Source organism: Bos taurus, chromosome 23 (genome assembly GCF_002263795.3).
Source record: "Bos taurus isolate L1 Dominette 01449 registration number 42190680 breed Hereford chromosome 23, ARS-UCD2.0, whole genome shotgun sequence".
Classification (NCBI taxonomy): Eukaryota; Metazoa; Chordata; class Mammalia; order Artiodactyla; family Bovidae; genus Bos; species Bos taurus.
Genome location: NC_037350.1, coordinates 30,587,906 through 30,601,526, shown reverse-complemented (window position 1 = coordinate 30,601,526; position 13,621 = coordinate 30,587,906). Strand labels below are relative to the sequence as shown.

Here is a 13,621-nt window from a genome sequence, read left to right as displayed (position 1 = left end):
TTTCCCCATCTATTTCCCATGAAGTGGTGGGACCGGATGCCATGATCTTCGTTTTCTGAATGTTGAGCTTTAAGCCAACTTTTTCACTCTCCACTTTCACTTTCATCAAGAGGCTTTTGAGTTCCTCTTCACTTTCTGCCATAAGGGTGGTGTCATCTGCATATCTGAGGTTATTGATATTTCTCCCGGCAATCTTGATTCCAGCTTGTGTTTCTTCCAGTCCAGCGTTTCTCATGATGTACTCTGCATAGAAGTTAAATAAACAGGGTGACAATATACAGCCTTGATGTACTCCTTTTCCTATTTGGAACCAGTCTGTTGTTCCATGTCCAGGTCTAACTGTTGCTTCCTGACCTGCATACAAATTTCTCAAGAGGCCGATCAGGTGGTCTGGTATTCCCATCTCTTTCAGAATTTTCCACAGTTTATTGTGATCCACACAGTCAAAGGCTTTGGCATAGTCAATAAAGCAGAAGTAGATGTTTTTCTGGAACTCTCTTGCTTTTTCAATGATCCAGCAGATGTTGGCAATTTGATCTCTGGTTCCTCTGCCTTTTCTAAAACCAGCTTGAACATCAGGAAATTCACGGTTCACGTATTGCTGCAGCCTGACTTGGAGAATTTTGAGCATTACTTTACTAGCATGTGAGATGAGTGCAATTGTGCAGTAGTTTGAGCATTCTTTGGCATTGCCTTTCTTTGGGATGGGAATGAAAACTGACCTTTTCCAGTCCTGTGGCCACTGCTGAGTTTTCCAAATTTGCTGGCATATGGAGTGCAGCACTTTCACAGCATCATCTTTCAGGATGTGGAATAGTTCAACTGGAATTCCATCACCTCCACTAGCTTTGTTTGTAGTGATGCTTTCTAAGTGCACATCAATAGATAAATATATAAAGACTATACAAATACAATGGAATACTACTCAACCATAGAAAAGAATGAAATTTTTTTATCATTTGCAGTAAGGTAGATAGACTTGGAGAGAACTATGCTAGCAAAATAAGTCAGACAGAGAAAGATAATATATATCTTTTATCAGAGAAAGATAATATATAATATGTATGCAAAATATACATCTGTATATATCACACATGTAAAATCTAAAAAATAAAACAAACTTGTTACTATTGTCATAGCCATATTCTGATTTAAATATATATATATATACACACACAATGCTATCCTCACAACTGGAATATTATATAGTAATGAATGTGACTTTAACTCAACAATATGGTTATATCTTAATAACATATTGAATGAAAAGAAACAAATATCAGAGTATCTTTGAGACAATGCCTTTTAGATCAAAACCAACTAAAATTAAAAGCATATACTTTTCGTTCATGAGTATGCACCAAACAGAACTATCTTTTCAATAAATCAGATCAGATCAGTCGCTCAGTCGTGTCCGACTCTCTGCGACCCCATGAATCGCAGCACGCCAGGCCTCCCTGTCCATCACCAACTCCCGGAGTTCACTGAGACTAGACACAAAATTTGTAATAGTGATTAACTCAGATCACAGGAGATACAGAAGGAAACAAGAGAAAGAGTTGTTGTATAAGTTAAGTTACTGTCATATTCTAGTTCTTATAGACTTGATGTATCTGCGTTGCACCCGGGGGGATAAAACACGGATTCGGAAAAAAGGTTTCCTGTAAATCCAAAGTTTGAACCGTTTGAACCGTTTCCCTGCTGCGTGAGCTTTCATTTCGGGGTCTAGACTGAAATGTCCTAAAGGAGATCAGTCCTGGGTATTCATTGGAAGGACTGATGCTAAAGCTGAAACTCCAATACTTTGGCCACCTAATGCGAAGAGCTGACTCATACGAAAAGACCCTGATGCTGGGAAAGATTGAGGGCAGGAGGAGAAGGGGACGACAGAGGATGAGATGGTTGGATGGGGCATCACAGACTCAATGGACATGGGTTTGGGTAGACTCCTTAGTTATGGACAGGGAGGCCTGGCGTGCTGCGGTTCATGGGGTCGCAAAGAGTCGGACACGACTGAGCGACTGAACTGAACTGAGACTGAAATGGGCCCATTAAAAAGTTAAGGATGAGGCTCACATGAGATGTAAAGGCAAGCTTACTGCTACAGAAAGGAGAAAAAACATCCCCTCCAAGCTCCGAGAGCTCCAAGACTGGCGAAGACGCCTGGGAAATGGAGTCCCAGACTCTGAGGATACCCGAAGGCTTCTGGGAAGTGCAGTCCAAAGTCAGCCCGTCCCCTTCTGCGCAGCCTCAAAAGTCTCTGTGAAAGGAAGCCTTGAGAAGTCGTGCAGCGCCGTCCTTCCACCGGAAGTGTCCGATCGGAACCAGCCCTGTGGAAGAGGTGAGTCCGGGTCTGGGGACCCAGGTGTCCGGTCCTTTGTCTCCTTTAAACACCCAGTCCCTATCATGTTTCCTTCGGGATTGCAACAGCCCTGTGACACTCTGGGCCTGGGACCTTAGAGGAATCCCGAGGAAATGTGGAACTAGGTTTGGCGTTGGGAAAGCGTTTGCGCCGGCCTATATCTGGAATGGATAGGGGTTTCCATAGTTACCCCGCCGCGCGTGACGTCATCGTTGAGCGCTGCGAAGGCGTGGTCTGGGGGACTGCGGGCCTTCCGGCTGGCTGAGATTTTGGGGTCACTGGGAAAAGAAGTGGCCTGACCCAGTTGGGCGAGGCGGGGAAGGGTGGCATCTGTCTCGGGTCGACTGCGTTCTGCCAGAAGAAACTGTCCCAGGGTCCGCCCCAGACTCCTGCTCTCCTTCTGGGAGAAGTAACCCGCCTTTTTGTACGAAAAGTGGGACAGCTCCGGCATCCTCAAGAAATTTATTCACACAGTAAATATTTAGTATTTCCTGTGCATTTCCTGTGTGCTGGGGATGCCTAGAAACTAATATTGAAACGAGTATCGCGTTTTCGAATGAGAGACCAGACAGCAAAACAGGAAAGTTAGTTGGAAGACCGGAAAGTGCCTCAGTGTGAGAAACATAAGGGGCTGTGAGAGCCTTCGTCATTACGCACTGTGAATCCCCTGTTCCACTCTGTGACCTCTACTGGAGGTATAGCCCCCCACACCTCATACTTATAACTCATCGTACACACCCGGAAGCTACCCATCCAACAAGAACCTACTATTCATCCAGCAGGAAACCTCCACTTTACCAGTTCTCCAACGTAACTAATTACTCCTTACTCTCTTTACCAAACCTCCAATGTAACTAATTACTCCTTGAAGTGAAGTCAGTCAGTCGTGTCCGACTCTTAGCGACCCCATGGACTGTATCGTACCAGGCTCCTCAGTTCACGGAATTTTCCAGGCAAGAGTACTGAAGTGGGTTGCCATTTCCTTCTCCAGGGGATCTTCCCAACCCAGAACGAACCCGGGTGTCCGGCAGGGCAGGCAGACACTTTACCGTCTGAGCCACCAGGGAAGCCTAAATTACTCCTTACTCTGTTGTAATATTTGTTTATATATTTACTTAGCTCCTCTAGGCTGCCGCCCCTGACCTCGGGCGTGGGGTAGTTCCCATCTATTTCTGCTTTATTGACTATGCCAAAGCCTTTAACTGTATGGATCACAATAAACTGTGGAAAATTCTGAAAGAGATGGGAATACCAGACCACCTGACCTGCCTCTTGAGAAACCTATATGCAGGTCAGGAAGCAACAGTTAGAACTGGACATGGAACAACAGACTGGTTCCAAATAGGAAAAGGAGAACGTTAAGGCTATATATGGTCACCCTGCTTATTTAACTTCTATGCAGAGTACATCATGAGAAACGCTGGACTGGAAGAAGTACAAACTGGCATCCAGATTGCCGGGAGAAATACCAATAACCTCAGATATGCAGATGACACCACCCTTATGGCAGAAAGTGAAGAAAAATTAAAAAGCCTCTTGATGAAAGTCAAAGAGGGAAAAAAAAAAAAAGTGAAAGAGGAGAGTGAAAAAGTTGGCTTAAAGCTCAACATTCAGAAAACAAAGATCATGGCATCTGGTCCCATCACTTCATGGCAAATCGATGGGGAAACAGTGGAAACAGTATCAGACTTTATTTTGGGGGGCTCCAAAATCACTGCAGATGGTGATTGCAGCCATGAAATTAAAAGACGCTTACTCCTTGGAAGGAAAGTTATGACCAACCTAGATAGCATATTCAAAAGCAGATTACTTTGCCAACATACAAACATACATACAACATATAACATACATAGTCCATCTAGTCAAGGCTATGGTTTTTCCAGTAGTCATGTATGGATGTTAGAGTTGGACTGTGAAGAAAGCTGAGCACCTAAGAATTGATGCTTTTGAGCTGTGGTATTGGAGAAGACTCTTGAGAGTCCCTTGGACTGCAAGGAGATTTACCCAGTCCATTCTAAAGGAAATCAGTCCTGAGTGTTCTTTGGAAGGAGTGATGCTAAGGCTGAAACTCCAATACTTTGGCCACCTCATGTGAAGAGTTGACTCATTGGAAAAGACTGATGCTGGGAGGGATTGGGGGCATGAGGAAAAGGGGAAGACAGAGGATGAGATAGCTGGCTGGCATCACCGGCTCGGTGGACATGAGTTTGGTGAACTCTGGGAGTTGGTGATGGACAGGGAGGCCTGGTGTGCTGTGATTCATGGGGTCGCAAAGAGTCGGACACGACTGAGCAACTGAAGTGAACTGAACTTGCTTAGCTACTCTTTGTAACGCTCCTCCTACACAGTGATTGTAAAGCACTAGATGCTCAAAAAATGTTTACTAGTTTGAGGTTATTAAGACATTTGAAACCCAGCTTTAGGGAGAATATATAAAATCCTTGCAAATTAGATTATTTTTATCTAGAGTTGTGGGCTGTTTTAAGTGGATAAGAAGTGATTAAACATCTGAAGACAAAACTTTCAGCTATCTGAAGGGGTAACATATGTTGTAGAATGAGATAATGCCCATAAAGTATTAGGCCAGTTCAGTTCAGTTGCTCCGTCGTGTCCGACTCTTTGCGACCCCATGAATCACAGCACACCAGGCCTCCCTGTCCATCACCAACTCCCAGAGTTCACTCAAACTCGTGTCCATCGAGTCGGTGATGCCAGCCAGCCATCTCATCTTCTGTCATCCCCTTCTCCTCCTGCCCCTAATCCCTCCCAGCATCAGGGTCTTTTCCAATGAGTCAACTTTTCGCATGAGGTGGCCAAAGTATTGGAGTTTCAGCTTTAGCATCAGTCCTTCCAGTGAACACCCAGGACTGATCTCCTTTAGGATGGACTGGTTGGACCTCCTTGCAGTCCAAGGGACTCTCAAGAGTCTTCTCCAACACCACAGTTCAAAAGCATCAATTCTTCGGCCCTCAGCTTTCTTCACAGTCCAACTCTCACATCCATACATGACCACTGGAAAAACCATAACCTTGACTAGACAGACCATTATTGGCAAAGTAATATCTCCGCTTTTGAATATGCTATCTAGGTTGGTCATAACTTTCCTTCCAAGGAATAAGCGTCTTTTAATTTCATGGCTGCAGTCATCATCTGCAGTGATTTTGGAGCCCAAAAAAATAAAGTCTGACACTGTTTCCACTGTTTCCCCATCGATTTGCCATGAAGTGATGGGACCAGATGCCATGATCTTCATTTTCTGAATGTTGAGCTTTAAGCCAACTTTTTCACTCTCCTCTTTCACTTTCATCAAGAGGCTTTTTAGTTCTTCTTCACTTTCTGCCATAAGGGTGGTGTCATCTGCATATCTGAGGTTATTGATATTTCTCCCAGCAATCTTGATACCAGCTTGTACTTCTTCCAGCTGAGCATTTCTCATGATGTACTCTGCATAGAAGTTAAATAAGCAGGGTGACCATATACAGCCTTGACGTACTTCTTTTCCTATTTGGAACCAGTCTGTTGTTCCATGTCCAGTTCTAACTGTTGCTTCCCTACCTGCATATAAGTTTCTCAAGAGGCAGGTCAGGTGGTCTGGTATTCCCATCTCTTTCAGAATTTTCCACAGTTTATTGTGATCCACACAGTTAAAGGCTTTGGCATAGTCAGTAAAGCAGAAATAGATGTTTTTCTGGAACTCTTTTCCTTTTTTGATGATCCAGCACTAGCTGGTAAACAGTTAACACGTCTAGAAAACATAACAAGAAGTTAAATTAGCTCTCTATATCAAAAGAATGTCCCAATAAATTAATAAGAATTGAAACATACATCATAGCTCCAAACCCCACTCCCACTTTCCTCCTCTGTCATTGCTAAATTTTTACCTCGTTTACACCCACTCAGACTCTTGTTTTCCAAGATTCAGTCTGAGCCTGTGAGCTTCATTTCATACTCTCGGAGAATTATCCTCAATTTTTATGTTTAACTTCCCTTTCCATGGATCTTATCTAAACTTGTATTTCCATTCCTAACTTCTTTCCATTAAATCTCTTAATATCTTTTGGAAATGTTTTTCTAAGTGGACGTCTCATTAGCATCTAAAATATGCAATATACAAAGCAATAGGAAACTCAAACTTCTTAATTTCCCCTTTTATCCAATAAATCAACAAAAGTGAGAACTTAAGAATAAATATTAATAATGCATGGTCCTTCACTTCATGGGGCTCCAATCCATAAAAAAACATTGAAAATAATACAAGATGATATGTGTTCTATCCACAGATGTTATGTGTTAGGAACCTAGAACTCAAAGTCAAGTTAATGAATTCTTTCTCAGAGGTTTTAGAATTCTTAGTCACTCCAGTTACACCCTGTAAGCTGGTCTCACTATCAATCTGCTGTTCATTCACACTTTCTCAGCTCTTTACTCTCCCTTCCTTTTTGCCTTTCTGGATTTTTCTTATCCTTTATTGTTACAGGTTAAGCCCCACTACCTGTAGGAAATATTTGCACACGTACACACACATTCTCCCTCTACCTCAGAACTATTAAGCTATTCAGTGTCTCTACCATACAATCTGTTCAGTACATCAGCTTTCAACATTTATCAAACATTTTCAGTGTGTGTCATGTGAAGCAGGTTTTGTTATTTAAATGTTGCATATCCATATGTGTTTTGTGTCATTTCTTTCCAACTCTTTTGCAAACTCCTTGGAAACTCAAACACTATTTTTAAAATTCCTTATATCTGTACATCAGAATACAGAAAATCCTGGCATATCCCGTATTAACCAGATCAGCATCACCATAGGCAGAAGGCCAAGGAATCTGTTTCTAACAAAGTTCTCACATGACAGGCAGTGAGCCCGGTTCTGAATTCAGACTTTCTTAGAAATCACTGCCATATAACTTCTAGCCCAATGCTTTGCCGTTATAAGGTCTTAATAAAGTATATGTTTGTGCAACAATCAGTAGTCAGCTTGGTGAAATGTTTAGTAGAAGGACCTGAAAGATGGATATTTGCCTTTCACTAGGGCTTCACTTCTGAATTACTTTATTCAGTTTTTCAGTTCAGATGCAAAACAGACCATTCCCAAGTGCTGCTAGGACTTGAGGAACTGATATCTAATGATAAGATTCACAAAAGATTGATAAGCAGGTCTTGGTGCAGTTTATTATGCTTTATTGGTAATCTAATAGGCCTCAATATCTAGGACATGGACTGAGCCATTAAACTCAGAAGGCAGAGAGAATTGTTGAGACAAAAGGAAACAGATTTATCTAAGAACTTGAGAGAAGAAGCTCATTACACTGAAATAGTTAACCTCGGCCTTTAAGGAAAGTTGCCTGATTTTTATTATTTAAGAAATGTCTTAGTAATCCTAGTTCAGTGTTCTGAATAATTATAACATTCTAAGCCTGTGTTTTCCCCACACTTTGAGGGCAGTTGCCTCTTTATATTTCTGTCCTATTATGGTCCATCCTAAAGATGAACAATATATTTATCTCCACAAACAGCATTTATCAGGCCATTCTGCTCAGAAGCTTTCACTGGCTCCCCAGTGCGTAAAAGATAAACTGAATTCATGAGCTTGACATTTGAAGCTTCCTTCAACAGAACCTTTGTCTCTATAATTTATTTATGCAAACCTACTGACATTTTGCCTTCCCACTTGTGTTCCTACCATTAACCAGTTGTTCAAGGTGTTCCTTGCTTGTAATTTCCTGTTTCTCTCTCCCAACATCCTAGTCAAATTCTATCCATTCATCAGAAGTTAGTTTTTTAATTAAGCTTTTGCTGACCATTGAAACCTACTGTGCTGTTTTCCATCCCCAACTTACTGAGCACTTCTGTCATTTTTCTCTTTTTTGATGGTTATTTTCTTTATGAGTAATATATAATTTAATTGCATGTGACAAAGTTGCCTTATATTTATACTGTCTTATATTTAATGTCTGTAATTTAAATTATCTTATTTTTAAAATTAAATTTTAAGCTGGTTTTAGGTGGAAATTATGTAACAGTTGTAAGTCCACAAAACAGGTATTTCAGTGCTTTTAAATGCCCAGCCAATTTTTGTATAATGGAGAATGACTGTTTCTATGATGTGATCTTTTGTCTTCCTGAACAGTAATAGTAATCTTTTTAATCCCTCAGGAGAGTTCTTAAAACTAAAAAAGGCTCTTCACAGAGCAGAAGCGGGATTCTGATAATACAGTTTATTTCAAGATGGCAACTGAATCAAAGAAAGCTACAGCTCAGAACCTTCAGGAGGATGAAGGACTTCTGATAGTGAAGATGGAAGAGGAAGATTTTGTCTGGAGGCAGGGTGCTTGCTTACAGAGGAATGATCCCCTCAGGCAGGAGCTCTGCCGGCGGCTGTTCCGGCAGTTCTGCTACCAGGATTCTCCCGGGCCCCGAGACGCACTGAGCCAGCTCCGGCAGCTCTGCTGTCAGTGGCTGAAGCCAGAAACCCAGACCAAGGAGCAGATCCTGGAGCTGCTAATTCTGGAACAGTTCCTGGCTATCCTGCCAGGGGATCTGCAGGCTTGGGTGCGTGAACGTTATCCAGAGAGTGGAGAGGAAGCAGTGACCCTACTGGAAGATTTAGAGAGAGGCACTGATGAAGCTGTACTCCAGGTACAAAGGGGTTGGGGGATCTAAGACCTCCAGGATGGATGGAGTCCCACATAGGGAGAAAAGGACCTGAGACTGAATATCTAGTGAGCTTTATGAAAAAGAAGTGAAAGTGAAGTCCCTCAGTTGTGTCCGACTCTTTGCGACCCCATGAACTGTAGCCTATCAGGCTCTTCTGTCCATGGGGTTTTCCAGGCAAGGGTACTGGAGTGGGTTGCCATTTCCTTCTCCAGGGGATCTTCCAACCCAGAGATTGAACCCGGGTCTCCTGCATTGCAGGCAGACCCTTTACCATCTGAGGCACCAGGCTCCCAAAGTGAGCTTTGTAGGAACTCTTATTTAGTTTAGTGTTTATTTATGGCTCCTTCCCTCTCTGCTAGGTACTATGGTACCTTTTACAATTGAGGCAGACTTAATTCTTCCTTCCCCAGTTTTGTATAACTCTGCAAGATTTTCTTTGGTTTGGGAAGATGTTTAATTCCAACTGGGATTCTCTCATAAGCCCAAATGTACTTTGTTTTTCTCAGATTCCAGTCTGTGGACATGGACAAGAACCATTCAGGAGAAAAGTGGCATCTCCTGGGCCAGCACTTAGTGTCCCGTTCCAGCCAGTGGACACCACGGCCCTTCATGGTTCTTCAGAACCCCAGCTGCTACTGGACTGTGGTAAGGAGCAATACTCTATGTGGTGCATGTCCCTGAAGTGCTAGGACAGTAAACCTCCCTTCTCAGACTATTTTTAGTAACTGTAGATGGTCCTTTCCTTTATTACTTAATAAGAAATAGAGAACTCTTTTCCTTTTGTGTCATTGGCTATCCAAAATAAGAGAGAACTTTGTTTTTTATCCAGAATGTCTCCTTTTTCATTTGTTCTTTTAGAATATTTCTAAAACATGAGATGTTTTCATGTTATGAGCTAATTAACGGAAAGAAAATGAATGGGTTGAGAAAACGTCAGGGAATGAAAAAAGAAGCAAAAGTGAAAGAAACACATGCATAGAAATAAACATGTTAATAGGAAAGCAGATATAATGATAGGAAAAAAGACAAATATGTGATGATACACTCATAAATAGAATATAATTCACAGATACATAAAACAAGATCCATATTATTGCCTTTTTATTTTACTTTTGGTTTCATGAAGCCCTCATGCTTTTATAGAAAGTTGGCCATACTTGAGCTGACTACCTCCATAGACTCCTCTTTGCTGTTCTAAAACTCATTGTTTAAAAGGTTCAAGGACTCAGTATCACTTTAGGTGCATATGGTCCCAAAAATAAACCTAAGAATAAATTACAGTAATTTTTAAGATTACCCAATTTCTGCTTTCGAGTTTGTTCTGGAAACATTTCCATCCATCTCATCTAAAACTGTAAATTTTCCCATCCTAAGACCAGTACTGCCTAACCCCTTCTCCTATCCTAGCTTATTCTAGACAAAGGAAACCCTATAAAAAGAGGGGCAGCTTTAATTCCAGTTTAATACGGTTTAATATAGAGTCATGAGTACAGTATAGATTGATGAGCTAGAAGGTAGGATTTGTGAGAACTAGATCATAAATGAGTCTGAAGAGCTCAGATGTGTTGTAGAGGAGATTAGGATTTCTAAGTAGGGTGTAAGAATGACAAGGTTTAGTGATGATTAGTCTGGTGAGGGTATTTAGGATGACTAGGAAGAATAGCCGGAGAAGGCAATGGCACCCCACTCCAGTACTTTTGCCTGGAAAATCCCATGGACGGAGGAGCCTGGTAGGCTGCAGTCCATGGGGTCGCTAGAGTCAGACACGACTGAGCAACTTCACTTTCACTTTTCACTTTCCTGCATTGGAGAAGGAAATGGCAACCCACTCCAGTGTTCTTGCCTGGAGAATCCCAGGGACGGGGGAGCCTGGTGGGCTGCCATCTATGGGGTCGTACAGAGTTGGACACGACTGAAGCAACTTAGCAATTAACGAGGAAGAACAGCTCTGAGTGAAACAAAAGGAGGCTGTTACAGTTATCTGAATCGGAAGTGGTGAGGTTCTGGAGTAACAGAAATGTAAAGAAAGGGAGGTATATAGGGGACATTTAGCAGAAATGAAAGAATTTGACTATCCATGAAAGATGAAGAAGAAATGGAAAGATGGATTGGATAATAGATGGATGGAGGTTTTCCCCACCACATATGCATACCTCAGAGTCTTTATAATTTTATTTTTCTCTATGCATCTATGTCCTCATATACCTTCTTTAATATGGTGCCTCCCTTTCACCCTCTAACAGTAGAAATATAGACCTAAAGTTCCCCAAGATCCTTCTCAGTCACATTTCATAGTTCTCCTTACTTTGTTCCCCCCACCTCCATTCTTGCTGGTGATGATCCTCTTCCTGGCCTTCTCTACTGTTGTCTGCTCGTCTCACATGTCTGTTTCCTCTCTCTGCCAACTACTGCATACATATGCTTTTACCAATTTTTCTTTCTCTTCTATCCTCATCCATCACTCCTCTCATTTGAAAGGTCACGTTTTTAGAGTAGCCAAATAATGGCTACTATGTAACTATGATTATTTGGCTCCTATGATTATTGTCACTATCTTGGGTGTATCTCAAAGTTTTACCTTCTTTTAGTTCAGCAAACAGGTATTTTCCTCTTTATTTTTTCATCATTTTTTTAGATAACAAGAGTGAAAACAGTGAATCCATGCCAAAGCTGGACATTTATGAGAAAATGGAATCGCAGAAAATTGTATCAGGAAGAATTTCAGAATTTGTGTCAGAAGGATCTGCTGAGCCTCAAGACATCTGTAAGTCTGCAGGCAAGATAAAGAGGCAGCAGGAAAAAGACTCAGGGGAGTCTCAGAAATCATCATCTGCTCAGGATGCTGCTTTCAGTAAAATCCTCACCCACAAAAATACACTTAGAGGTGAAATAATAAGCCATGATGGCTGTGAGAGAAACTTAAATCTGAACTCAAATGAATTTACACACCAAAAATCTTGTAAACACAGTACCTGTGACCAAAGTTTCAAATGGAATTCAGATTTTATTAAGCATCAGAGAATTTATGCTGGAGAAAAAATTCACCCATATGGGAAGTCTCTCAAGAACCCAAACCTTATTAAACATGCAGCAGTTTTCACTGGCGAGAAGACCCATCAGTGTAATGAGTGTGGAAAAGCTTTCAGACACAGCTCAAAGCTCATTAGGCATCAGAGAATCCACACTGGAGAGAGACCCTATGAATGTAATGAGTGTGGAAAAGGCTTTGGGGGGAGCTCAGATCTTATTAGACACCAGAGGATTCACACTGGGGAGAGACCCTTTGAATGCAAAGAATGTGGGAGAGCATTCAGCCTGAACTCACATCTTATCCTGCATCAGAGAATTCATACCAGGGAGAAACCCTATGAATGTAGTGAATGTGGGAAAACCTTCAGAGTGAGCTCACACCTTATTCGACACTTGAGAACCCACACTGGAGAGAAACCCTATGAATGCAGTGAGTGTGGAAGAGCCTTCAGTCAGAGCTCACACCTTAGTCAACATCAGAGAATTCACAAGAGGGAAAACCTATTCATGTAAAGAACTTAAATTCATAAGGAAATAGAACAGGAAAAATATTGAGTAAATAATAAATATCAGTTGAGATGAATGACTGAAAGACCAGTATCTCTTTATTTTCTCTCTCATTTTCAGCTTGCTGTTCTGCATATAATCTTTACTGCCATGTGTCTGCTTGCTAAAGTCAAACCAGAAGAGCAAAATTTGGGGGAGGCTAATAAATAAGTCAGGCTTCCCTGGTGGCTCAGTAATAAAGAATCTTTCTGCCAGTGCAGGAGACACAGGTTCAATCTCTGGGTCAGGAAGATCCCCTGGAGAAGGAAATGGCAACCCATTCCAGTATTCTTACCTGGGAAATCCCATGGATAGCGGAGTGTGGTGGGCTAGTGTACATGGGGTCGCAAAAGGGTCAAATACAACTTAGAGACAAAACAATAACAAATAAATTAGTTTGTCTATGGCAATGAAAATAGAAAAAGAGGACTCTTGGGAAATAACCAGAATTACAGTGTGGGGGAAAGAAGATTCAGGTAAAGAGAGCCTGATCGTTATCATTAACTCTAGTTAATGATTCTCCATGAGAAGAGGTAGGCCAAGCCTCAAAGTGGAATAGTTTGAGCAAGGTACTGCAGAACAGTGCTTTTAAAGTATTCCTTTAAAAAATGAAGATACAACAAAACTAAATTAGTCATGTCAAAAACGAGGAGGTATGCAATGGTGGCATTCCAATATGTAAGCCAGACTCTATGTCCAGCGGTCATGCCACGAAGCACACAACCAGAAGAGCACTTAAAGCAAGAGGCCATAATCCTGAGATTGAAGGAAGACAGGGAGGAAGTAGAAACAAATTAGGCAAGAGCTGGGGTTAGAGGTAAGGAAAGGTGCTCAAATTGAACTAAACCTTCGAATTTGGAGGACAGAGGCCATAATCCTGAGATTGAAGGAAGACAGGGAGGGAGTAGAAACAAATTAGGCAAGAGCTGGGGTTAGAGGTAAGGAAAGGTGCTCAAATTGAACTAAACCTTCGAATTTGGAGGACATACACAGTAGCATAACCAGGACTTTACTGCCATGCTGTGG

General features: G+C 41.7%; 1 protein-coding gene across 1 annotated transcript; it reads left to right on the top strand.

The window, feature by feature from the left end:
* Positions 1-2,306: 2,306 nt before the first annotated feature.
* ZNF165 (zinc finger protein 165) lies at positions 2,307-12,638 on the top strand. The gene is made up of 4 exons (NM_001191376.1): positions 2,307-2,341; positions 8,519-9,001; positions 9,526-9,664; positions 11,655-12,638. The coding sequence occupies exons 2-4, from the start codon at positions 8,591-8,593 to the stop codon at positions 12,560-12,562; spliced, it is 1,458 nt and encodes a 485-aa protein (NP_001178305.1). The 5' UTR covers positions 2,307-2,341; positions 8,519-8,590; the 3' UTR covers positions 12,563-12,638.
* The last annotated feature ends 983 nt before the right edge of the window (positions 12,639-13,621 follow it).

Coding starts and splice junctions, on each gene's coding strand:
- ZNF165 (NM_001191376.1), top strand. CDS start 8,591: ATGGCAACTGAATCAAAGAAAGCTACAGCTCAGAACCTTCAGGAGGAT. Junction 9,002..9,525: donor CTGATGAAGCTGTACTCCAG/GTACAAAGGGGT, acceptor TGTTTTTCTCAG/ATTCCAGTCTGTGGACATGG. Junction 9,665..11,654: donor CCAGCTGCTACTGGACTGTG/GTAAGGAGCAAT, acceptor TCATTTTTTTAG/ATAACAAGAGTGAAAACAGT.